This window comes from Oryctolagus cuniculus, chromosome 19 (assembly GCF_964237555.1).
Source record: "Oryctolagus cuniculus chromosome 19, mOryCun1.1, whole genome shotgun sequence".
NCBI classification, from domain to species: Eukaryota; Metazoa; Chordata; class Mammalia; order Lagomorpha; family Leporidae; genus Oryctolagus; species Oryctolagus cuniculus.
In genome coordinates this window covers 36,039,536-36,064,746 of record NC_091450.1, presented here as the reverse complement: position 1 = coordinate 36,064,746, position 25,211 = coordinate 36,039,536, and the positions used below count along the sequence as shown (strand labels likewise).

The window sequence follows — 25,211 nt, the reverse complement described above, 5'->3', positions numbered from 1 at the left end:
GCAGGGCCTGGTATCTCCCAGCTGTGCCAGGCTGTGCAGACGGAGCCCAGCCTCGGGAGCCAGGCCTGGCCTGGAAAGCCCCCCATGCCCTCGCCTTCCGCGAGCTCGCCCGCGCCCGGCTCGGAGGCTGGCTCCTGTGACGGACAGCCGGGTGCGTGCCAGGGTGGGGGCCCTGCCCAGGAGGCCGCAGGTGCGTGTGCCGAGTTTTTATTGCGTGTTTACCGTATTGCAAACCGTTCCCCGGCAACGCGGCCGAGCAAGCCTCCAGCTCGGGCTGCGTCTACCCCAACGTCCAGGGCGAGCGGGGGCACGGGCACCACGTGGGATGGATGAGTGCAAGAACTGGACGTGGGTCGCCCCGAGAGCATCTGTCCGTCTGTCCGCCATGAGGAGCCCCGCCACGTGGGCGCTGAGGCCCGGGCTGGGGACAAGCTTCACTGGAGCTGGGTGCGGAGTGCGCGGCCCCCGAGTGGACCTGCCCGCGGCCGGCTCGGCAGTCTCTCCAAGCACCGCAGATGGACACGGAGGGAACCGCGGCCCGGGACCTGGGCAGCGCTGCCTCCCCAGTCCTGGCAGGGCCGCGGCCAGCGTCTGTGCTCGCCGGACCCATGGCGCCGGTCACTACCTCTCGGGGGCAGCTCTGTGCTCGGGGCCCAGGTCCTCCTCCACCACGCTGGGCAGCCCGTCCTTCTCAATGCAGTCCTGCACGGTCCGCAGCACCAGGCGCAGCCGCCGGTCCAGGGCCTCCAGGTGCAGCTGGTACAGCACGGGCGCCACCTGGTCGCGCTGTAGCGACTCCGCCATCAGCAGGCTCAGCTTGAACTCCTCCTTGGCCAGCAGCTGCAGCCGCAGATAGGTGGACTTCCTGATCCTGAGGGAGAGGGGACACCTGGGCACTGGGCCAGGGTGCCCCGAGACTGCCGGTCGAGGGGGACGGGAGAGAGATACACAGGGGGAGGAGACCGCCAGAGGTGGGAGGGCGGCTGGATCAGACGCCCGTCAGTCCTTGGGCTGTGGGACCCTGGGTGGCCCCTGCCCCGCCATGCCCCTGCCCCTCCATGCCCCCGCCCCCCCATGCCCCTGCCTCTGAGCTGCACGTGGCTGAGGGTCCCGCCTTGCAGGGGCCTGTGCAGCCGGATCAGCCTCTTGCCCAGGAGCTGGTCCCGATGTGGCTCGGCAGTAGACACTGTGGGGCTGCCCGGTGGCCCCCACCCCCAGGCAGAGCCAGGCTGGGGGGTGGTCTCCGGGGGAGCTCTGAGGGGCGGGGCTGTACCTGCAACACTGCTGCAGCGGCACCAGGATGGAAAGCTCGTCATGTGAGTGCTTCCCGAACCTGTGGGCGAGAGGACGTCACCGAGGGGGGAGGGGGGCGGAGGCCGGGCAGTGCGGCCTGGCCCTGGGCGTCAGGAGGGACAGCGAGCCGGGATTCGGCAGCAGGACCCCTAGAGCCGGCCTCGCTGAGCCCTGTGGGCCCTCGAGGGAGCCAGGTCCCCTGGCCCGCACTGCCCCTACCCCTTCCCTCTGCCCTGTGTCTCCGCTGCTGGGCCTCGGCTCGCCCAGGCCAGCAGGAGGCTCTCAGAGTCGGTGTGAGAATCGGTGATGTGGCCGGGGGGAGCGCCCTCCCCCGTCCTGGGCCCGAGGGCAGAGCAGACTCACCCCCGGCCGTTGTCCAGGTGGATGAGGAATGTCTCGTTCCCGAACTTCTCGAAAGTCTCGTAGTGGTGGCGGTCCATGTTCCCTGTGGGGCAGCAGGCACGGTGGCACCTCGGGCGGACCCCCCACACTGTCCCCCGCCCTGGCTGAGACCGCGAGGCTGCATCTCGGACCAGCCCTGGGCAGCGAGGGGCCCGGGCCTACCCATGAGGAAGTCGAAGATGGTCATGTCCATGATGTCCAGGATGCGCTGGCTGCTGTCGTAGGGCGGCGTCTGCTTCACCTCCTCGCAGTAGTCGGGGTCCACCTCCCACCTGTGGGGCCCAGCATGGACGCACAGTGAGGGCTCGGGGCAGCGGGCGGCCAGGGAGGAAGCCGGCACCGGGACGCTGTGCTCCCAGGAGGGATGGGGAGGGAGGGCCCTGTCCAGCCCTGCAGGGGCCGCCTCCCACCTGGATGTGCACCTGCCCCCGCCCCGTCCCGTCCCCCTTCAGGGCCCAGCGGAGTGGAGGGAAGAGCCGAGGAGAGCCCCACCCTGCGGGCCCCGGGGGGGCCCCTGTGAGCCCCCGACGCCACGCGACCGCTGCACTCACTCCGCCTTCTTGCGTTTGTGGTAGGAGCGCCGCCAGGGGTTCCGCCACGTCTTCCTCTTAGCCAGGGACAGGTCGGGCAGGAAGGCCGCCAGGGACCCCTCGATCTGGTCTGGCTTTCCGCACAGGGCGTGCTCCGTGGAGCAGTAGTAGGAACACTCCCCGTAGAAGCAGATGTTGTTGGCTGGCGGGAGAGGGGCGGGGCTGGTTACCGGCCAGCTTGTCTGTGGCGACGTCCGTGGCCACCTGTGGCCCACCCTGGCATCCTGGAGCTTCTCAGGGCTGGGACGTCAGCCACGCCCGGCAGCCCACGGCACAGCCGAGCTGCCGGCCCCACCGAGTGCCACTGCGTGGGGTCCTAAACGCCTCGTGCAGCTCCGCATGGCCACAGGGTACAGACCCCCCGAGATGCAGGCGCCCAGTGCCACCACTCAGTGGCGCTGGGCGAGTCCTGGGCACAGGGGCAGGGTGCCGCCCGGCCTCTACCTGGCGAGGTGAAGAATGTCCTCCACAGCTTCTTGTCCCGCGTGACGTCCCGGATCTCCCTGGTCATGTTGACCACCCTGCCGGCCACGGGCGGCACCCGGCGGAAGTCCAGTATCCTGGGGGGGGGGCAGGGGTGCTCAGGAACCCCGTGGCCCAGCAGGGTGGACGGCTCCCCCCCAGCCCACCTGCGGCCCTGTGTGTGGTGCACGGAGATGGACCCCATGGGACTGGAGCTGGCCACGCTCCTCCCGCAGGGCGTCAGCCTGCCCAGTGCGCCCTGGTTCCAGGGCCAAATTAAAAACGAACTAAACTGAACAAACTGCTCTCCCTGGAGGCCTCGGCACCACTGCGTGGCGACCACCAGTGAAGCCGTCCCCTGTGGGCGAGGGGAGCAGGGCAGCTGTGGCTCGTGCCCCCCAATGCCCCCACCGTGAGCAGGGCCCAAGGCCAGGCAGCGGCCTCCTGCTGTGGCCGCCCCTTGGCCCTGTGTGAGAAGGCCGGGTCTGGGACTGATGGTTGTGGCTGTGACCCGAGTACCCCTCCCTCCCCCGCCACTGCCGGGCAGGGGCTCTGAGCATCTGGACCCCCTGAGGCTGAGCTCGGGCAGCTGGTGCACGGCCCCTCCAAGGCACGGGGCCATGACAGCTGCCCCAGCAGCAAGGGCCAAGGGGAGGTGACCCCTCGTTCTGCAGGGTCAGGGCTGTGCCGTAGGACCCAGCCGACCTCGGGGTCTCCCCGTGCTCTCCACAAACGCCGCCTCTCCAGGAAGTTGGCTTTGGTTTCCCCATGATGCTCCTTGAGTCCCATGACAGCCCGCCTGTAACAGCTGCACAGGGACTGGTTCCAGGCGCCCCGTGGCTGGACCACCCCCTCTCATCGGGCGGCTGAAAGAACAGGGCTGGGGGCCGTGACCTCTGAGCGCAGGAAGGCGGAAGTGATCGCGTGCACCTGCTGTGTGGGCGGCTGTGGCTCCGTGTGTGCTGCGGCCTGGCTGCTGCTCTGTGGGGGAGCGGAGACAGGTGCAGGGGCTCACCTGTCCAGGTGGAAGGCGGCGATCTCCGCGTTGTGCCTCTCGTAGTCAGAGAAGTAAAAGAAGTCGGGGGGCGTCTCCTGCTCCCTGGTTTGCCTGCAGGAAGTGAAGCAAACACAGGCTTTGTCCCCGAGAGCCGCTGGGCCAGGACGAATCCAGGAACTGAGACCCAAGTGTGTCGTCTGCCCCAGTGCCGCCTTCCTGACCCCACAGCTCGACAGCCTCGGTGGACGCCGGGCTCTCCTGGGAGCCGGTCACTCAGTATCTGAGTCCACCCTGGGCCACACCACTACCCACAGAGCTGGCGGGCTGAGGGGCGCGTGGGCGGGGGGGGGGAGCACAGGCTCCCGGAGCAGGCCAGACCCCTCGCTGCTCAGGATGGACTGGGGGCTTCCCTGGGCCCGGGGCAGGTGCGGCGGCTGGCCGTGTGCACCTGCACAGCCCCTGGCCCCGGCTTCGCGTCTCCCTGGCTCGACATTGGCCCCCTGCCCAGCCGGGGACAAAGCCACACCTGACTGCCTCTGTGGGTCAGCCGTGCTCTGCAAACACCAAGTCTCCCTATCTCAGCCTCTGGAATGTTCTGTAGGCTGCTGAGAAGGCAGGGCCCTGCCCAGGGCTCCTGTGGGTCCTGGCCAGTGCCACCGCAGCCTGGGAGGGCAAGAGCGTCCCTACCCGGGGCCTGGGACCCAGGACCCGCCTCAGCCCAGCAAGAACGGACCAGGCTCAAATGCCAGAGCCCTGCTCCAGCACCGGCGAGCAGAGCTGGGCCTCGCGTGGACACAGCCTGGCCCCCTGCCACGAGGACCTGGCCTGCGTCCCTGCCTGCACCTGTGCGCTGAGGTCAGCGGGAGCCCTGCTGCAGCACGGGGGCTGGGCAACAGCAGTAGTGGCCGTGCCACAGGGGGCAGCCGTTCCCGTGTCTCGCGAGGCCGGCTTCTCTCCACTCCACCCCACCCTCCTGGGGACGGTGCAGGGTGCTGGGTGCCGGCAGCCTTTTCTGCGATTCTATGGCTGCGTCCCAGAATGGGGCAGTGGCTGGGAACCCCGGGAGGCCTGCAGCTCCCTGCCACCACCCCAGCTACTGAAAAACACACTGCGGGGGCAGAGGTAGCAGCAGGGGCGTCCACGCCACGGCCCTGCTGGCCTGGTGCGGCCGCTGTCACACACCTCCCCCAGAGACAGGAGCCGGCAGCCGGGCAGGAGATGCTGGAGCAGAGCGAGGCCCTGCAGAGCCCCGAGGTTCGTGGCAGCCCCCGCCCCTCCCCCGCGCTACCACTGTCCTCAGCACGGATGCCTTCCAGCAAAATCCACCGGCCCAGGACTTTGTCAGCATGAAAAGCAGGATGCAGACCAGGGAGGCCGTCCCTGCTGCCGGCTTCACACCGACACGGGGATCCTGAGGCCTCTGATACACGCCTGCACATGTGTGTCCCCTCGCACAGCTGTGTGCACACTTGGGTAGGCACAGGCTCTGCGGGTTCTGGGGGAGGGGGCTCTTTCCCCAGGCCAGGGCCCGGGTATGGAGGCTAGAGAGGCTCGAAAGAACACACCCACCGGCCGTGACTGGGCCTCCCGGCAGCCGCGCCCGTCTTCAGCCCGGGCCATCGGTCCAGCTCTAGCACGGAGCCCAGGGTGGGAGCTGTACCAGCCCCGGGGCTGAGCCAAGTCCCCACAGTGGGCTGCAGGGAAGTGGCCGCCCAAGGACTGGAGAACAGGCCCAGAGCCAGGGGTGCTGGTTGGGTCGGCTGGCACTGGCTCCCACAGCTTTGCTCCGGGCACACAGGGTTCTGGCCACCGGCCCTTGCACCTGGACTTCCTTGTCCCTTCTGGCCCCTGGGGCCTTGCCTGGCAGCCTGGGCAGAGCGAGGCTCCCTCCCTGGGGGGTTGGCACTGCTGCACTGTCTGCCGGACGCCAGGGCCTGGCTGGGGAGGGGGGGTGGAGCCCTTGTTCAGGACGATTCCCGTAACAGATGCATGGACAGGGACAGGGTGGGGTGCAAGTCCTCCTGTGGCCTCCACGCCCCCCTCAAGTGCCCTGAGGTCTGAAGTGGCCGCCCCTGACCTGGTTCCTTGGTCCCTTGTCACCCCACCCCACCCCTATCCCCCACAGGCCACACGCCTGGGCTCTGGTGGCTCCTGGCCCTGCTACTCCAGGAAGGGTCGGGTACTTCCTCGAGGTGCCTGTGACCTGGCTGGGAGCAGTTCCTGCTGTCCACGTCATGCCTGGGCTGTCCCCCTCTGGCTCCCAGAGCCACTCCCAGCACAGCCCCCGAGTCTGGAGTGGGGATGAGGGGGTCTGTGTCCATGGCCCTCCCTGAGGCCTCGTGGGCTCGGGAAGCCTGCAGTGGACCCCCCTGACCACTCCCTACTCAGCCCCTGTGGAGACGTTTGGAAAAGTACCGTGTCCACCGTGCCAGGCTGGGGGTGGGCCGGCTGGGCAGGGTCACCTCTCCAGGGAGTCCTGGAAGAAGGCGTGCCCAGGTGTGAAGGGCAGCTCAAGGGCGGGGTGGGCTGATGTAGGGGGCGGGGGGGGGGGTGTCCCAGGCGGGTGTCTGAAACAGGAGACCAAGCAGAGGGCACAGGCAGGCGGCCCATGGACCCTCTGTGGCCCAGGCAGAGACTTTACGGAAACCAGCCAAGGTTGGCCAGTGCACCTGTCCCTGCCCCCACCCAAGCAGGAAGCAATGGGGCTGTCTAACGGCCCCCAACTCGTCCGCATGGCTGCCGGCTGTCCCACAGATGTGACAGCAGTGACCTTGAGGGGAGACCCGAGAGGGGAGCGTCTCGTGGAGGGAGGGGCCGTGGCCAGGGATGCAGCACCCCCAGAAGCGGGGGAAGTGGAGGTGCCCCCGAGGGTGCTGGGGAGTGATGCGCCGGTCTGGTCGTGTGTGGCAGCAGCCCCAGGACACTTTGGCAGGGACCCTCTGGCTGGGCTGGGCAGGCAACACAGACGACAGCTCCTCTGGGGGTTGGCTGGGAGGTGCCTGTGTCCCCAGACCCGTGACGGCCTCAGAACCAGAGGGCGTGCACCTCCAAGACCCGGGGCCCCACGAGGAGCTCACAGCCTGCACGAGGCCACTGGCTCAGCAGCAGGCAGTGAGGCTGCTTCCAGGCCCGGCGCCCTCTGCCGTCTCGGCGCCCAAGCCTGGAACACACCCGAGTTTGCTGGGCTCCTGTGCAGCCCCTCCTCGCGTTTCACACCCTGCCCCCTCCACCTCCTCCTGAGGGGCCCCGCCGGCCCTGTGATGCCCCTCGGCGTGGACCGTTAACACACAACCCAGGAGGGCCTGGCAAGCCGAGGGTGACCCTGCCCCTTGCCGGGGCTGATCTCGGCGTGGGTGCCGGTGAGAGACATCCCTGCTGGAGGCAGGCGTGCGCGGTGCGGGCCCAGCCTTGCTGTCACTCACGAGCAGACAGCACCTGTCATCATCGGGATATATTAAGCTGCTTAATTCCAGGTTTTCAGAGGCGCGGGTTCTGGAAGGGGAGCGACTTCTTGGGGGAGGATCTTGGGGCGCCATTTCTAACCCAGAACCGTCCCTGTCCCCAGCTCTGGGTTTGGCATTGCTCGGCACCTCCTGCAAGCTTCCCTCATGGTTACCACCGCAGTCAGGGCTGGGCAAGACAGGCCAGAGGCCTGGAGTTGCATCCAGTTGGGTGACAGGGTGACAGGTACTCCAGACGTGAGCTTGCCTGCTGGGTTCATTAGCAGGATCACAGCCCGGGACCTGGACCTACCTACACCCCCTACATGTGCGTGCCCCCAGCCACATACACACCCATGCCCACAAACGTGTGCACACACATGCCACACACGAATGGCACACAGACCCTGTTCCCACCCCACTGGGGTCTGGGCCCCAGGGTCTCGGAGCCCTAGCAAACCCTGGCCCGGTCCCCCGGGGCCGCCTGTCCTCAGCTGCGGCTGCTCTCGGTGCCGGCGCCAGAGCAATCGGCTCCTCTCTCCAGGGCTCACGGGACCCAGCTCGGGGAGAAGCTGAGAGTCAGCTTCTGAGATGCTGGACCAGGCACGCGCCCCGCTGCCACACCCAGCCCTCGCCACTGCTGCTCAGTGGCCCTCGGCCAGCGGCTGAGGCCTTCGGGCTCCCCTCACTAGGCCCCAGGTTCTGGCCACTCCAAGCTGTCCCTGCTGCCTAAGTCCTGGAGCAGCCACGCGGGTCCAGAGCACTGCCCAGCCCCTCCCTGTCCCCCTCCCCACACACTGTCCCCGCTGTCCCAGGCCACTGCTGCTGGGACTCGCAAGGGGTCCCTGCCCTGCTTGGGGCCTGGCGACTTCGGGTGGGGCCCCGGGCAGCCCAGGCAGATCCAAGTCTGACTCAGGGTCCCGGGAGAACGCTGGGGCCTGTGGGAGCCAGGCGGCCCTACCCCAGCCTCAGCCAGGGTAGGGAGCAGGCTTGGAGGCCACCCAGGTCCCGTGGACACAAAAGGGTCCTTGTCCACTCCAGCCAGGCCCAGGCCTCTGCTGGCTCCCGGGCGGGCGGTGATGGGGATTGAGCAATGTTTGCCCTGGGGGAAGGCGCCGTGGAGAGAAGAACGAGAAGGATTTATGAGTGAGTGGCAAATCCAGAACCCGCTCCCTGGCCCTCAGAATGCCCTCCTTCCCCCTCGTCCCGGTCCGAGGAGCAACGGCTCAGACAGCCCCCGCACCCGCCAAGGCCCCTTCCTTCTCCCGGCCACACACAGCCCTGGGCACGAGGTCTCCTTGCAACGTCTGCTGCCCGCCCCCCAGCCCGAGCGCTCGCTCCCAGGCCTGTGTCGGGCCAGTTCTGGGAGTCCAGGGCAGTGGACAGCAGTTGGGCCGGCCCCCGGATTCCGTGGGCGTGGTGTCATGCGGTCCAGGGCCAGCCCTAGGCCTCGGGTGCCCGCATGCAGGAGCGTGGTCCATGCCAGTGGCCCCGGTGGAGCTGAGTCCGTGCCCACTAGCACCTTCCCAGTTTGCATCTGGATGGCCAGTGGCTCCAGGGGGTGGTCCTGGAGTTTGTTTTGTGAGCCCCCCCACCTTGCACAGGGCAGCCTGTGGCGCTGGACACGCACAGAACAGAGGCCCATGTGGAACAAGTTGCGGCCTCCCTCCTCCCGCCCTGAGCCCTGGGCTGAACTGATGTCCAGCTGTCCCTGGTGGCTCACAAGTGGGCCGCTGCCAGGGGCCACTTACATCTGGGGCCTCGGTCCCTGCCAGGCGGGACTCTGCGTTCCTGGTCCTCCCGGGGAGGGGGGAAGTGCGGGGGTTCAGGGCCCCAGCTCTGGCTGCCTGCTGCCCCTCACAGATGGAAAGCCCGGGTGGGTAACAGAGGCTGAGCCAGGTGCCTGCTGGGCTCGGCGGATCCATAAGAGGCTGGCGGGAGCTGCAGGACCCCCCCCCCCCAACCACCAGAACCTGTCTTGTCCCTGTGCACGGAGCAGGGGGCCTCCAGTGCCCCTTCTCGGAGGGTACCTGGCCCCCCAACCATCCCCTAGGCTCTGGGGGTGAGGCCAGGCTGAGCCGGCTCCCCTGAGCCTGCACCACCCCATCTTGGCTGTGAGGAATCCCCCCCACCCCCGCTGTCTGGGAGATGCGCATGCGTGCACACACTCACTGACAGATCTGCTCTCGCGGAGGAAAGGGGGGGCCGTGCCGGGGGCAGGGGGTGGTGCTGGGACCAGGGGCGGTGACACCAGGAGCAGGGGGCGGCGCCGTAGTCTGCAGGGCCCATCACTGCTGGGTCAGGGCCTGTCCAGGACGGAGGAGGGAAGGCTGGGCGGGGACCCAGGGTGGGAACCCTGCCCTGGGACCGGAGCCCAGCCTAGCAGCAAACGCAACAAACACAGGACTCCAGGCCTCACCACCCGTACCTCCAGATGTTTCCCGCCCGGGAGAAGCCCCCGCGACCAAGCACCAAGGACCCAGCCCCCAAAGCAGGCACCCTGACCACAGGCTGGCCTGTGCTGCTCCCTGCTTGTGTGGAGCCCTCCTGAGCCCAGCCTCCTCTCCTGTGGCTGTGAGTCTGTAAAAATACCTGCTGGGGCCATCAGCTACCCACTACCCTCAGCTAGTATCTGCCCACAGCCACCCCAGTACTTGCAGTCCCCACCCACACCCGCACCACAGGGAATCTCACTGCTGTGAAGATGGCCACGGGTGGCAGCAGCACCAACAGCTGAGCCACCTGGCTCCCAAGCCCTGAGCACCCAAGCTGGGTGGTCTGGCTTCCACGTGCCCCCTCCCCACCTTCCTCCCAAGGCTCAGGCCCCGGCGAATGCCCACGTCCGGCAAACTGCAGGCAGTGGGTCCGAGCCAGCCCGACCGGCTTCCTAGATGAAGCGCTTTGGGAACCCGGGCCCCCTCCTCCTGCTGGGAGCCTGGGTAGCGGGAAGAATGGCCAGGCGGAGACCGCAGGACCTGGAAGACCCCGGGGGAGAGCTGCTGCCCAGGCCTCAGGCGGGAGGGGGCGGTGTCCCTGGAGGACCGGGTCCCGCCCCGCCCATCGGCAGCCCCCACTCACTTCATGGGCTTGAACAGCGCCTGTCCGTAGTTCTGCAGCGTCATGACGAGCTTGAGCTGCGTGCCCCCCGACTTCATGGCTGCAGAGCAGGGAGAGAGACAGACGGGGTCACTGGCGGCCTCAGACCCTGCAACCCCGCCAGCAAGCGGGGGGTCCCCACGTCGCACCGGATCCTGGTGCAACCAAGCCTGGTCTCGCTGCCCCAACTCCTCTGCTGTCCAGGAGTCCGAGCCAGGCGGGCTCTGACCCCCCGGGTGGAGGGCTGCCCCTGCCTCAGACCAGGCAGGGCACCCAGGGCTCGGGAACCTGAGCCCCTCAGCCTGACCCCCCCCCAGCCCCAGGAACAGCTCCCACGACCGCATGGGGACTGGGGCTGTGGAAGTCTGGCAGCACTGCTCCACGCTGGCTGCCTCCAGGCCCAGAGCGCCGGAGGTTCCCGAGAGGACGGGGACGGCTGGGGTTTCCTGCCCGGGGAGAGGCTGGACTGTGAGTGTGAACACGCGGGCCCTTAGAAGGCGGTGCGTGTGGACGGGTGTGGTGGGGTGGGCCTTGGTGGTCACTGCAAGCTTCAATCTGTCCTCGCCGACGCCGAGTCTACGTGGGCGGCGGCTGAGTTTCCACAGGGATGGAGAGAGAGGAAGACGAACTCGGTGGCTCCTGAAGCCCAGTGGAGGCCCCTGTTCCGCGCAGCTGCCCGAGGCCCTGGACCCGGTCCTCCTTCCCTGGCTGGTGGGGGATAGCGGCGCTCACAGGGCCTGCGTGGCACACACTTGCTGGGTCCTGGAGGCACTGCCATCTCCCCGCCTCGGGCTCCTCCCCGTGCGACAAATCAATGATGATAAAGTGAAGGGCGTCCAAGTCCCCTGCGGGCCTCCCGCTGCCTGGGCCCCCACGGCATCACCGGCCGGCTAGGTGCACCGCCGGAACCTGCCTGGGAGGCCCCACCCAGCCTGCGGGGGGGCGGGGGGGTGTCTCGGCACCAGGAGGGCACCAAGTAGCCTGGATCTCTTCCTGGGAGTGGGGGAGGTCACGGCTCGGGAAATTGCCCGACGGGGAGGGGCCCATGGAGCCTCAGCGTGGGGGCAACCGTGGGGGGTGCAGGAGGCCCGGCTGGGTCAGGGCTGGTCTCGCACACAACCCTCTGAGTCGTGACATCAGGGCACACCCCAGGCCTCGCGCCCCCAATATACGGGACTGCTGCCAAGGAACACCCCTCCTGGCCCACCGCCCATGAGGCAACCCGACGTGCAGCTCCGTGTCCCCCGACATGCGTCACTGCACGTGGTGAACGGCACTCCTGCCAGCCACATGTGTGAACCACCATGGCCCCCGGATGCAGTGCCCCTCCCCCAGAGCACCACACAGCACGAGGGAGGTCTTGGGACCTTCTGTTGGGAAGACGCACGTCGCATGTAAGGGAGCGACAGCGGCTCCCCTGGGGACCCCGGTCACCTGGGAATTCCCAGACTCCCAGACAGGAGCAGCTTGGAGCCCTCCGTGTGGAGGGCAGGGGGCAGATATGGGGCTCCGGGGCACAGAGGCACTGCCTGGCTCTGGTTCCCTGTGGGCAGCAGGACCCATTTGTGTTTTGAGCAACGCATGGGCCGGATGGAGGAGGCCAAGGGGGCTGCCCCCGGCCGCCCAGCACATGCTGCCCTTGGGGACTCCTGCCCCCAGCCTGGGCAGTGGAGGGGGTAGGCGCTGTTCCATGCTCCCCAAAGCCACAGCAGTGGAGGCCATGTGACCTGTGGCCGGAAGGACGCAGGCAGCAGCATGGCCATGCCCCCCGGCCGGCCCCAGCTGCACAAGGCTGCTCTGTCGGACATGGAGGGGACGCGTGCGGGACATGCAGGGTCCTGGGGGTGACCCAGGCTTCCCGACGCCGTCACTTCTCCCTCTGGGTGTGGGACCCGTGGCAGTGGCCATCAGCAAAGGTGGCCTACCTGGGGCCAGCACCGCCCTCTGGGTGCCCACGGCCAGCACTTCGGTCCGGGGAGGCTCACGACGATTGGCCCCAGAGCCCACTGAGACCTGGTCCTCCCTGTGCCACCCTCGCTTTGCTGCCCAGGCCCAGGCCAGCGGGACCTCCTCTTCCTCTTTCCAAGGAAACCCAGGTACAGGGCGGATATTGCGTCATCTCTGCTCCTGCGATCACGCACGTCAACAAGATCATCCCCAGCTGAGCCGGGCATGTGAGCCCGTTGCAGGCTGAGCTGGGAAGAGCTCACTGCCTCCTTCCACACAGCCATGGCCGCTACCCAGGAGCCAGCCACTAGTAACCTCTGCTGGCCACACAGTGTCTCGGGAATCGGATTGTATGGTTCTGACCAGCGGGAGAGTGGGCAGACCCCGCTCTCCCATCCACGGCATCTCCAGCCTCATGTTCATGAGCGAGATGGACGCCTGGAGACTAAAGTGACCGCCCAGGGGATGGATGGCAGGGAGGGGACTGCAGGGCCAGGGCCAGGAGCTGCTGCCCCTGAGCGAGCCTCAGTCTCCTTGGCTGCAGAACGGGGGAGGGGGGGCGGGTTCACCTTGCTGCAGGTCCCAGCAGTGCCAGGCTCCCAGGGCAGGCAGCCGCTGTCCAGGGGCGCAGGGCTCTGAGTCAGGGAGCAGGACACCCATCGTGGCGGGGCCATGCTCTGCTCACAGGCAAGGACTGGCTGGCGCGCCCCCCACCCCAGGAGGAGAGGCCGTTGCTTTCACAGGCATGACCCCCTGTAAGCATCCCCAGGTTCTGAGACCCCAAAAGGTGCAGGTGCCTGCCGGCCATAGCTACCCCAGGTGAGGCTGCTATGGGGGGGGGGTGGCGGCACCTGATAGCTGCACGGCCCAGCTCCCTGGCACGTGCTCCTGTGAGCCTCTGACCAACCCCTCGGGGCAGGGGTCCTTGCCCGCTGCTTCTCAGAAAGCCTCAGGGCAGTAGATTCTGGGGACGTGGGGCGTTCGCTCTGGATACAACCACTCCTCCCTGGGAGAGGGCGAGGCCGGGGTTCATCCCTGCGCTCTGCTACAGGTGCACCCGGGCGGGGAGGTGTGGCCTCATCTCAGATCGTTAGAGGACACAGGGTGAGAAGCCAGGGGCGTTAGCGGTTAATCCACACGCCCAGAGTCATTCTGGCCGGGCAGCAGGTGAGCCAGGCCTCGTGGCTGCCCCCGGCCAGCATCCCCCCTCCCACCTGGATCCCCCTCCGACATATGCCGGGCTGGGGCTGGGCTGCTGGGCTCTGTCCCCCCCCCGGGCTCCACAGCCCCATCCGTAGGCAACTGCATCAGAACCAGCGTGGTGGTGGTGGTGGGGCCCACAGATGGGACTACAGTGACTTCCTGCTAAGCCACAGCCCTGGTAGTGGACTCTGTCCACCCCACTACCCCACTGGCATGCCTTGGCCTGGGCAGAGCTGGACTGTGGTGCAGGACCACGCCCCCCCCCCCCCCCCCCAGGCCAAGGTGAGCAAAGGGCCTGCGAGGCACCGAGACCCGGGCCTCTTCCTGAGCTGCTCTCTGAGCTCCTGGACACAGAACTCCCTGAACTTTCGTCCAGAGCAGGCACCCAGTGTGTGGGGAGGCTGCCTGGTCCCAGGGACTGCCCACTGAGGGGCTGTGCTGCCTTGGTGCAGGGGGGCAGCTGTAGCAGTTGTTGGCACAGGGGACTCACTGATGTGTTGGCCCCACGCACCGGCCCACCCCGTTTGGCGGTGTCCCTTAGCCAGCAACACCTGTGTCACAGCCCACAGAGGACAGGCCCCTTCGGGTAACAGCAGCACTTCCCGGAACCCACCCTCCCTGTACCCCAGTCTCCCTGTGCACCCACAACTCTCAACCCTGTGCACAGCCCATCACCTCCCAGAGCCCTCACTTCCTGTGTACCCCATCTGCACCCCTACCTCGTGCACCCCACTTTTCCCTCTGCACCCCAACTCTTGTCCCTGTGCACCCCCCATGGGCTCCGCCGAGCCCAGCTGCTGGGCCAGGCCCCTGGCTGCCTGTGCCCCCTGAGAGCAGCTCTTGCTAAGGTCCCCTCTGTCCTCAACTCGCCCGCTCCAAGGAGGGTGAGAGGGCCCCAGCATGGGCCCTGCAAGGAGCAGAGCAGGGTGCAGCTGGTCGCAGGCAGCCGGGGTGGGGAGGAAGGACGTCACCCTGGGGCCAGCGCCCTGGGGCAGGAAGAGTGGCAGGTTCTGGTGTCCCCGTGGCCAGGTGAGTGCCCAGCAGACAGCACCAGGCAGAAGAGGCAAACACAGCCCCTAAGGAGGAGCTCTTGGGCACCCAGCCCCTGCCTGGGCACTGCCACCCACTTCAGCAGCTGTACCGTGACTCTGTCCCTCCAGGCACACACCCAGAACCACCCATGGGTCCTCGCCGCCTCCCTGCACCACACCCAGGGCCTCAGCCCACCCCCACTGCCTCCTGGAGCTCCACCAGCAGCTGCCCGCGGCCAGGGACCGTGGCCGGAACCCCCGCTCGGAACCTGCAGCCGACTCATGTTCCCGAAATCGGTAACGCGACCCCTTTTGTGTCTGAATCCGCGGATTGCAGGCGTGGAGATGCCGCCTTCAAAGCACCGCGCCCTGGATGGGGGGTGCCCTGGCCCCTCCTGCCGACGGGACTCGCAGGGGCTGCTGGCTGAGCTCTGTAGACAGCGGCTCCAGAGACCGAGTCTCCCCTGGGCCTGGCTGGGTGCAGAAGAGCAGAGACCCCTCCAGGCAGCTCTGGGAGGGGGCTGCCCTGCCATGGCTGCTGCTCCATTCCTGATGGGGCGTCCCCTGGCTTGCTCATCCTGCAGAGGGAAAGCAATTCCGCCACAAGGGTGCCCAGGCCCCTGCCCTGCCCACAGAGGCCCTGCAGCTCGGGCAGGCAACGGGAGAGGCTGCCCAGATCCACGCAGCCCTAACACATGGCCACCTCACGACATGGGGGCACCTGCCCCTCGGCCACATGTGGTGCAGAAGGCCGGCACACCACGGCCCTCCTGTGACACTGAGAACATGCGCACCGTGATGACACAGGATGCCGAGGCCACGTGCATTGTGGCCGGGCGTGACGCTGAGCGCACGGCCGTCACGTGATACTGAGGGCATGTGCACCACCGTCACGCGTGACTCTGAGAACGTGGACTGCATGCCCACACGTGACACCAGGGGCACGCGTGCCGGACGCCGAGCCCAGGGGCACCGGGCCCCACGTGGCGCCAGGGCACCTACCCACGCTGGTTATCTTCTGGGAGCTGAGGTCCTGCAGCAGGGCCTCGATGGCTGGGTTGTGCCTGGAGTACAGCTCGTAGCGGTTGATGCCAATGTGGAACTTGAGCCAGTTGGGGTAGGGCTCCACGGCCGCCAGCCCGGTGGGCAGGAATTCTTCCCCCACAGTCCCTTCCTGCGGCCTGGGGGAAGGAAGAGAACCACAGCTGTCAGGTGAGCGTGGGGGTGCGGAGAGCCCCGCCCCAAAACCTGCAGCCCTGCACTTTCCTGGGGGCTGCTGTCCCGCCACTAATCACAGCCCTGAGGGCCCGTAATTCCCGGCTACCTTGGCGCCCCAGACGGCTGTAACTACAGCGAGGCTGGGCCCGCCAGGGGTGACGTCAGCGGGGTGGGGGCCCGGGTGCCGCTGCCCCTGCCCCTGGGAGCAGAGGACACAGCCTCTGCCCGGAGCACAAACTCACAGACCCCCCCCAGGCTGTCAGCCACCTTCCCCCGCTCCCTGCTTTTGTCCCAGCAACCAGGGCAGGGGTAGAGATGATGCAAGAGGCTAAATGTGATTTTAATCAGAGCCGTCTTAGGTGGGGAAGAGGCAGCCGCTCCCACAGAGGGCCTGGGCCCAGGCGGGCTGGCCTCTGCCTCTCGGGCCTAGGGGCCCCTGCAGGAAGCACAGCCCCCCTGTCTGCGTGATCGCCTGCAGGGCGAGGTGGAGCACCGTAGCTCTAACACTTCTGTGGGTGAGGCCCCTTCAGCCCCAGTGTCTGGCCTGTGAGGGACCAGAGCCCTCCCCAAGGCCTGCTGTGGCAGACACAGGCCTGGGCTGCTGCATGGAGTCCCAGGTTGCTTGGGATTTCCCTGGACGGGCTCAGGTGACAGAGCTCAGAGGCCGTGCCGAGGACGCGGGGCCTGGCCGGGCGCTGGGGGGATGTCCCGGAGGGCTGGCATCTCCGCGTTGCTGGGTGGCCTTCGGCAGGTGCTGTTTGTTCTGGTTAATATTTCACCGCTCTGGCCATGCATCTACTTATTTTGCCCAGTGGGGCGCAGGGAAGGGCAGGGGGAGGGGGCTTTGGGGAGATGGAGGCGGCCGTGGTCCCTTTGCTGAGCCCCCTTGCTGCTCTGCTGGTTTTGGTCTCTGCTGTGGGCTCATCCAGGCCTTCATGGGGGTGCCCAGCTAGAATAACAAGGCCGAGGGTCTGAGGCCTGCCGCTCCCACCCCTACACAGCTCCTTCATTGGTAGTGGGGAAGTGGATTTGGGTCTTTACTGCACAGGGACCGGTAAGTGCCCCTGGCTCCTGGCCTCAGGGCATGGGCAGCAGCCACCTAGAAGGGCCCTCACTGAGACAAAGGCAGTGCCCCGCCCACACGGCGCCCCCCACTCCGCATTCTGGGAGCTGCCTTCTCCAAGGGGGCGCGGCGGGCTTCGGGGCCAGGACCCCGGGCCCCACCCCCAGCCACCTTGCGCGGCCCACTCACCAGCCCGGGCTCCCGGCTGCCTTGGGGTTGAACCTGATGTCGCTGTTGAGGTTGAAGAGGACGTCGTCCTCCGTCAGCGGCGGCACCGCCACCCGGTAGAGCGGGTGCTGGAACAGCCGGGCCAGCAGGGAGCCCGCGGCGCTCGGGCCCGGCGCTGGGGCCGACCGCGGCAGCAGCTGCCGTGGCGCGGGGCCGCGGGGCCGCGGGGCGCGCTCGGCGGGGTCGGGGGCAGCCGGCAGCTTCTCCCGGGAGTGGGACGTGAGATTGGAGGCGGGCTCGGAGCTGAAATCCTGCAGAATGCGCAGCGTGTGCTTGGTCCAGCCGGGCGCCGCGTCCGCCGCCGGCTGCGCGCAGGAGCAGCCAGGCTCCGCCGCGGGCCGCGCGCGCCGCTCCAGCCTGGGCAGCAGGTCCAGCGCGAGGTGCAGCGCGCAGGCCGCCAGGAACAGCACCAAGATTAGCACGCGGAACCTGCGCACCAGGATCATCTTCATGGCGGCGCCGCCCGTGCCCCTCTAGCGTTGCCTCTGCGGGTCAAGGTCCGTCCGGCGCCTGGACAGCGTGCGGGGCGCCCGCCAGAGCGCCGGGTCTCTGGGCCATCTCGGGCCGGCCCCTCTCGGCCTCTCCGGAGCGGCCGCGCCCTCGGCAGCTGGAGCTGGGGACGCGGGGAGCGGCGAGGCGAGGGGCAGGGGGCGCAGCCGGGCGAGGCGCAGCGCGCACGGCGGCCGGCGCGGGTCTCCCGGGCGGTGGCCGGGCTCATCGGACGCGCTGGGGTCCGACGCAGCGGCCCATCCCCGCCCGGGAGCGGCCCGATCCTCGGCGCTGTCCTCTCGGCGGGCTGCGCCGGGTGCTGGCCTGGTGGGGCGGAGCACAGGCGGCTCCCCTGGCAGGGCTGGGCTCCGCGCCGCTGCGGCCGAGAGCAGGGCCGGCGAGGCCCGGGGCAGGTGCAGCGGCGACCCTGAGCACAGCCCGCACCGCGAGCCTCCCGGCGCCCCGCGCCCGGGCTGGGCAGATATCCGAGCGCCGCGGAGCCGCCCCTCGCGTCAGCGCCCGCAGATTGGCGGAGCCACCGCCCCGCGAGTCACGGCCGGGCGGGCGCTCGGCTCGCTCGGCTCGCTCGGCTCTCTCGGCTCTCTCCTCCCCTCGGCCGCGCCCCGCGTCGCCTCTGCAGCTCCGGCCGGCGGAGGAGAGGGCGCCTTCCGCCCGAGGCTCGCCGGGCAGGCGGAGGGGACGGCGGAGGCGACGGGGGCCGCGCGCTCTGGGAGGCGTCTCCCGGGACCGCTCCAACCCAGAGGGGCCGAGGGCCGGGACCCGGGCCAAGCTCCTCCCCGGGGCCGCCGGGCGTCTGCGCCGCCGGATACGTTCCCCGCCGAGCGGCGACCCGGAGCCCCGCGCCCCACGCCCCCGTCTCGGGCGGGCCACGCGGTCGGCGAGGAGGAGCCGGGGGCGGGAGAGGAGGCGGAGAGGCTGCGATTTGAGGCCCAGGTCCCGCGGAGCCGCGGCCACAGCCCCTCCCCGCGCCCCGGCAGCCACGCCTGCGCTCTCATTCCGGCCGCGCTCTGGGGCGCTGCGTCCGGAGAGGCGCCCGCTTTGCCTCGCTCCGGCCCGGGCGTGCCTGGCCTCCGGGGCCTCCCTAGTGCCCCGGCGTGGGCGGTACCTCCGCGCCGCCGCCTCTCCGGAACGCTCATGACAGTGGCTGTCTCCCTAAAACCGCAGCCGGAGGTACGGGGACACTGCCCTTGCCCTCCGCAGACTGACCGCGGACTCCTGCGCCCCCCCCCCCAGTCGGAGGAGGAGCCGCCAAGACAGGGGTCTCAGCCTCTTGAGCTGGACTTGGAGGTGGCGTGGGGGGTGGGGGGCAGGAGCCCAGAGAGGGGAGTGTCTTGAGTGACAGGCAGTCTGGGGAGGCAGAAGGGCCTGCGCCTCCACCCACAGGGTCTGCCGAGCAGGACAGCAGAGCGTGGCCCCGCCCATGCACAGCTGGGCTGGGGGCTTCTCCCAGCTTCCTGCTCCTGCAGGCCGCATCCTGTGGGGAGTCAGGACTCTCATCCCCAGTGTCACGGTAGAAAAGCTTGTCCAGCCCCGCGCAGCTCCACCGGCCTCTAGGGACGATGCTATCATCTGAAGACCCTTCCCTCTGCTCCGCCCACTCTGTGCCGGCGTCCTGCAGAGCTGCCTCACGTGACTCCCAGAGAGCTGGAGGGAGACACACACAGGTTCCTGCGACCTGAGCGCCACTGCAGGGCCTGGGGCGGGAGTGTGTGATGCCCAGGGACAGGGAGCGGGCTGAGGGCAGCCATCGAGGGTCAGGAGGGTGAGGGAGGCCAGGCAGGATGAGGGCCGGTGAGGGGGGTGAGTAGGCCATGAGAGCCCCAGGGCAACGCAGATTTGGGTGCTTGGGGTCGGAAATGGGTCTTGGTTCCTGGGTTGAAGCCGGGGGGTTGGGAGGCGCCAAGAAAGAAAGTGGGGGCGAGTGAAGGGCAAGAACTGGCTTGGAGGGGCCAAGGGCCCCCCACAGTGTCCCCAGGAGGACGAGGGAGGAGTGGCCCTGGCCTTGCTGGGCCCTGTGCAGCTGGAGCTCGCGCCCCAGAGGCAAGGTGCACACAAGGGCATGCAGGCTCGAGTGTGGGCCAGGCCCCCGAGTCCCAGCTTCCACAGCATTGTGCCCTGAAATGGGGGGGGCTGCTGGTGAGGATCAGGCAGGTAGCAAGGAGACCCCTCTCCATGGAGAGCCCCTCGCAGGTGTGAGCTCCCACCAAAGGCAAATTCCTGTCCCCTGCACCTGTGTCCCCACTGCTGTGTGTGGTAGGAGCTTCCAGGTCAGCTCTGGTGCAGGGGGGGCTGTCTCTTCACCCAGGGACCTGTTGTCCAGTGCAGCTGACAAGCAGGCTTCCGTGTGTCCAAACTGCTGGGGGACGTCCTGGTGTGGTACGCCCTCCCCCCACCCCCGCCCTGGAGCCGCCCCTACAAGGGTCCAGGGTCCAGGTCTGGCACCTGCACCTGTCCCTACTGGGATTCTGCTCTGCTTCCCAGGGCCACTTATCCGAGACCCACTGGAGGCTGCGGAGCTGTTCCCCTCCGGCCAGCTCAGGACCTCGGGGTGGGCGCTGGGCGGGAGGGAGGGGGAGACGCCCTCTGCACTGACAGTCCTTGGAGCGCCCAGGGCGGCACGGAGCGCCTCATGGGGTCTCTGGTTTTCACCGTCGCCCAAGAGCACAGCGCTATCCCTCCTGCCCGCCTCCCACCTGGCCGCCAGGTGCTGGCTGGTCAGGAGGCCTGGCTGTCAGGATGCCCCCTAGGAAGCAGAGGAGACACCGGGCAGGGGAGTCTGAGGGGCAGTGGAGTCCGAGGGGCAGTGGGTGAACAGGGCCCCCGAGGCCCGTCACTGATGCAGGCCCGTCCGCCTTGGGCCAGAGCCTCCTGGCTGGGGCTGGCCTCTTCGTCCAGCCATGGCAGGAGGAGCCTGGAAAACAAGGCCATTTGAAGTAATTACCAGCGACAGATTAAGAAGCTGGATAAAGCAATCCAAAAGCATGGGTTAATTTTGTCCGCCATGCATCTTCTGACTTCCAGGACAAGGTTGAGAGAGGAAGGGGTGGAGGATGAGGTCTGCCCCCTGCAGGTGCGGCTGTGGCTCCAGTGAGCCCTCAGGGCACGGCACGGGGCGCCCACCACACAGAGGCTAAACACCCCAGCATTCCCACCCACAGGAGCCCTCGGGGCACGGCACGGGGCGCCCACCACACAGAGGCTAAGCGCCCCAGCATTCCCACCCGAGTACGTTTCGCACCAAGTCTGGACTACGAAGGGGACGGAAGGGGGCCGGATGAGAACAGTACCCGTGAGACCTGCAGCCCGAAACGCAGTGAGCTAAGCCCCTATCTGCCCTTCACGCCAAGGTGCTGCCTGTGGCTCTGGCCCCTGTGTCTGCCTCCTCGCTCCCCGGTTTGCTGGGCAAGAGGCTTGGACCCTGGGGTCTTGCACCTGCTGTGGCTCTGCTGAGCACTCATGCCCACATGCACAGCTGCTGGCCTTACCCTCAAGGCCCCTTCCAGGACCCTGGGCCTCTCTGTCCCTTGCCCCGGGCTGATATGACTCTTATGGCCTCCTTGCTTTCCTGTCTTGCCCAGAGTTTGTGGTCTCCCTGCTCCACCCGGCCTGCACGGAGAGAAGCGATTCTGGAGTCTACAAGGTACTCCCCCTCTCCCTGCTGGAAAGATCGGACGGCTCAGTGGCCTTGGTTGCAGGGCTGGGGCTGTTGCCTGTCAGATAGGCTGGTTTGGGCAGTTACAGGTCAAAGGTGTGAGATGCAGGTCAGGCTGCCCTGGGCGAGCTGAGGTGGAATCAGGTGTCACAGGACCGCCCTCTGGAGACCCCACCCCCAGCCTGGAGTTCCCCAAGCCTAAGCCGCAAAGCATCTGGGGAGGGCGGGGCCAGCGCACTCAGCAGGCTGTGCTAGGCCTGGAGCCCAGCTTCCCAGCCCCCTGCCGGGCTCCAATGGGGATTCCTGGCCATAGGAAAAACCCAAAACCTGTGAGCTCTGGGCGAGGAGGGGGAGGGGGAGGAGGAGGACCTGGGCTTCAGGGTCCATGCTGCCTGCAGGGAAGGTGGTGTGTGTGTGTGTGTGTGTGTGTGTGTGTGTTTTGGTCCCGGCCAGTCTCGGCCACAGCCACAGCCACCCTCGGCTGCAGGCTGCACCTGGCCCCTAGGCCCCGGTTCCCTGAGCCCTGAACACTATCCCATCCCCTCTCCCTGTCTCCCCGAGGGGCAGAGGGGGTAGGGCCTAGCACAGTTCTGCAACTGGTGAGCTGGGAGCTTGTGCCCAGAAGGCATTTGCAACAATGACCACACTGAGAAACCTGCAGTTGGAGTTGCTGAAATTCATGAAAACTGGCTGGGGTGGGGTGGGGTGGGGTGGGGCTCTGCCCTCTGGCCCCTCCTCAGAGGCAGGAGAGGCTGGGGCTGGGAGCAGAGTTGGGGACACAGAGCTGGAGGCATAGCTGCCCTCGGCCTCTGGGGTTGGAAGGGGATGAGGGTCCCGGGGAGGAGCCCTGGCCTTAAAGGGACTCTGAAAACGGGGATGGATCTGGGGTCTCCTGGCTGGGCCAGCTCTACAGACCCCCGCATCACCAGACTGGGCCAGACGGACAGGAAGGCCAGGTGTGGCCGTGAGCACAGGTGGCCTCTGTCACCCAGGGGCCATGGTTGTCCCTGATGGCCACTGTTAGCCTTTGCATAAGGAGACGGAGCAACCCCTCACCCCCATGGAAGAGCTGGGGGGGGGGGGCTCCCTGAGCAGCGCGGGGCGGGAAAGGAAGACACTGGCTTCATGCTGGCCTTGGCTCTGTGTCTGGCGGGTGCAGGCTGGACGTTCTGGCCGCTGCTGAGGGGAGCCCCAGGTGGCTCAGCGGCGGCCCTGCCCTGGCACGGGGCTCTCCTGAAGGCTGTGGGCAGCAGTGGGCAGTGAGGAGCAGAGCAAGCGAGGACGAATGCCCACTCGCTAAGGGGTCAGGGCTGCGAGCCCCTGACAGCACTGCTGGGGTCAGGTGGACGAATCCCTGAGCCCGGGTTTGCTCCTGAGGGGACTGAACAGGTGGTGTTTGCGACGGCCCCGCACCTCTCACGCCTGGAGCAGCCCAGCGTGGTCCCGAGGGCTCGGCCTGTTCCTCCTGAGCGCCTGTGAGGGAGTGGGGCCCTGATGTCGCCGAACCAGGCTGCATCCCGCCTGCCCAGCTCCCCACCAGGACCACGGGCAGCATCTGTCGCGTGTGGCGCACCCAGAGCTCCAAAGGGCCCTGAGCGTCGGCTTCTCCCTCCCCTTCTGTCCAGTGAGGGCTGCGGCTGAGTGGAGACCCTCAGGGCTGCTCCATGCTGAATCGGCACACGTCCCGCCTCCCCTGAGCACCAGGCCCCGGTCGACCCTGTGGGTGAGAGACCTGCTCTCGCCGGGCGTCTCTGGCCTTGGGGGCACAGGTAGGAGACTAGGAGACGTGGAGCTGTGAGCACCTGGCAGGCGTGGGGAGGTGCAGGAGGCTCGGGAGGGGCCATGTGGGCAGCCTTAGATGGAGGGAGGCGGTGGGACGGGCTCCCTGGCTCTTGGCAGAGACCACGCTTGTGACCAGGTGGACGTTATCTGGGCGTTGTTGGGTCAGGTTGCTGTGGGCCGTGAACGGGACACAGGATGACGGGGCAGCCAGGCCTTCCTTCAACCACCGGACCCGCCTCTGACGGCCACCCCCTCGTGTCTCCAAGCTCGTCCTGCTCTCCCCCGGCTGGGGAGTGCCTTCAGAGGGGTGCGCTTGGTGACGTAAGAGGCCTTCGCTGAGCACTGTTCTGTGCTTGGCCTTCAGAGTGGGTGTTCAGAGCAGGTGCAAGGCCCATGTAAGAGGACGAGTGTTGGGCACTCGAGGCTCTGGGTCTGGGACAAAAGCCCCCGTGTACAGCCAGCCACAGGGGCGGGGCCTCCCGTGCCCCTGCCCTCACCCCCTCCCTGCTGTCACACTCTGGGATTTCTGCCACTGGTTCCCACAGGCCTGGGGCAGTGGCCTGGGCCTCTCCTGACAGAGCCCTCAGGACCCCTGAGTTAGGGTCCCATGTCCAGGACGCACATCACCCTCAGGAAACAGCTACACGAAGCCTGGACCCCCAGCACCAATGGGTCCAATGGTTAGGGTTAGGGAGCAGGGGCCGTCCAGCAGCAGAGGGCCCTCCCGGAGGCTGCTAACAGAGCTCCCCTCTGATGTCCATGGTGTGGGCGTGGCCTCAGGAGTAGAAAACCCTGTGCCCAGGGCCAGCAGTGCCTCGCCTGGCTCCGAAGCCACCATCACAGGGAAAACCTCGTCCCAGAGCCGGCACCATTGCAAAGATGTTGTCATACCAGTGATGATGTCGTCTCTGGAATGACGTCATCACAGGAAAGATTTCATCACAGAGACATCACTGTGATCACAGGGAAGACACCCCTTGGGAATGGGGTCATCGCCAGACGCAGAGGTGCAGCCTCAGGACAGACGAGGGAGGCAGGGTGCAGATGGGGAGGGGTTCGCCTGGCGGGCTGAGTGGGGTCTGCCCTTGCTTGGGTTGCAGGTGTGCGGGGCACAGGGCCTGCCCACAGGTCCTGCACCTGCTGCCGTGTGGGAGCAGCCCTAGCCCGCGGTGCTGTGTCCCTGGAGGTCCCCGGTGGGAAGGAAGGGCCATCGGGGGAGGGACGGGGACTTGAGTGTCCAGAGGAACTGCCGGGCAGAGCTGTGTCCCCCAGGTGCCCCAGGAAGGGGGCACGACAGCAGCTTCTCACTGGGGGTTTGGGTCTGTGTGCAGCCGCGTGTGCCCATGCCCCTGCTTCCTCACCAGGAAGGCGAGCACAGCCGCCGGCCCTCGGCCATCACCTGTGTCCAGTGAGGCGTGTGGAGGACCTGGCGCCAGCAGCAGCCTCGCCCGCCCCGTTCAGCCCGAGGAAGCCCGGAGGGACGAGGATGTGTGGGTGTCCCGAGGACCCAGGGCAGCTTCTCCTGCTCGGGGGGCTACACCTCGCGATAGTGCAAAGACAGGAACTGCGCGTTGAGTATCTGTCTTGTCCCCGGGCCACTGCCGTCTGGTCATGTCCTCTCTGGACACCAGGCGGTGGCTGTGAGCACAGCTCCAGCCAGCTCTGCAGTCACAGGGACCTAGCTGGCCCCTCGGTATGCCGCGCTGCTGAGCTGCCGTGGTGGGGAGGCCAGGTGTGTGGCGGCACCTCCAGCTTTCCATGGGGATGTGGGGACGTGGGGACGTGGCTCCGCTGTAGGGCGAGGAGGAGATGTGCGGTGGCAAGGGAGGACGGTGGGGCAGGGTTAGCCCCTGGCTCAGCCAGCTGGGGGACAGGAGAGAGGCAGCAGGATCCTGGGTAATGAGAGGCTCCTGGCAGAAGCTGGGGCTCCTCCTCCCTCCCCCAGCAGCTGCCTCGCACCTGTCTCCCACACTGGCAGGGGGCACCTTGGGGGCTGGGACCACCTTGGCCACCTCTGTCTACCCAGCGAGGGCCTGGTGGCGTCCCCTCACGCCGTTGCCCGCCCTGGCTGGGCCCCTTGGCTTCTGGGTGAGGGAGGATCGCCGGGTGACTCCGCCTCCCATCCATCTGGGGGCGGTTCTCTGTGTCACAGCCTAGATTTCCGGGCAGTTCTGGGAAATGACCTCTCGTCCCAACCAAATGAGACCAGGGACTACCAGCCAGTGACCACTTCCTGCTGCTGTGGCCTCCTTGGGAGCCCAGGTCCACCGGGCACCAGAGCAGGGTAACCTGGGAGG

General features: G+C 67.8%; 1 protein-coding gene and 1 long non-coding RNA gene across 2 annotated transcripts; one reads left to right on the top strand and one right to left on the bottom strand.

The window, feature by feature from the left end:
- Positions 1-191: 191 nt before the first annotated feature.
- On the bottom strand, positions 192-17,932 carry FAM20C (FAM20C golgi associated secretory pathway kinase). The gene is made up of 10 exons (XM_070063936.1): positions 16,932-17,932; positions 15,464-15,642; positions 10,263-10,341; positions 3,763-3,855; positions 2,730-2,845; positions 2,247-2,427; positions 1,858-1,967; positions 1,657-1,738; positions 1,274-1,333; positions 192-871 (listed from the first exon to the last, which is right to left on the bottom strand). The coding sequence occupies exons 1-10, from the start codon at positions 17,420-17,422 to the stop codon at positions 622-624; spliced, it is 1,641 nt and encodes a 546-aa protein (XP_069920037.1). The 5' UTR covers positions 17,423-17,932; the 3' UTR covers positions 192-621.
- Positions 17,933-18,471: 539 nt separating this feature from the next.
- On the top strand, positions 18,472-24,489 carry LOC138846917 (uncharacterized). Its single transcript, XR_011384422.1, has 5 exons — positions 18,472-18,650; positions 20,639-20,793; positions 21,059-21,120; positions 22,758-22,901; positions 24,279-24,489. It is a non-coding gene; the product is annotated as an uncharacterized lncRNA (long non-coding RNA).
- The last annotated feature ends 722 nt before the right edge of the window (positions 24,490-25,211 follow it).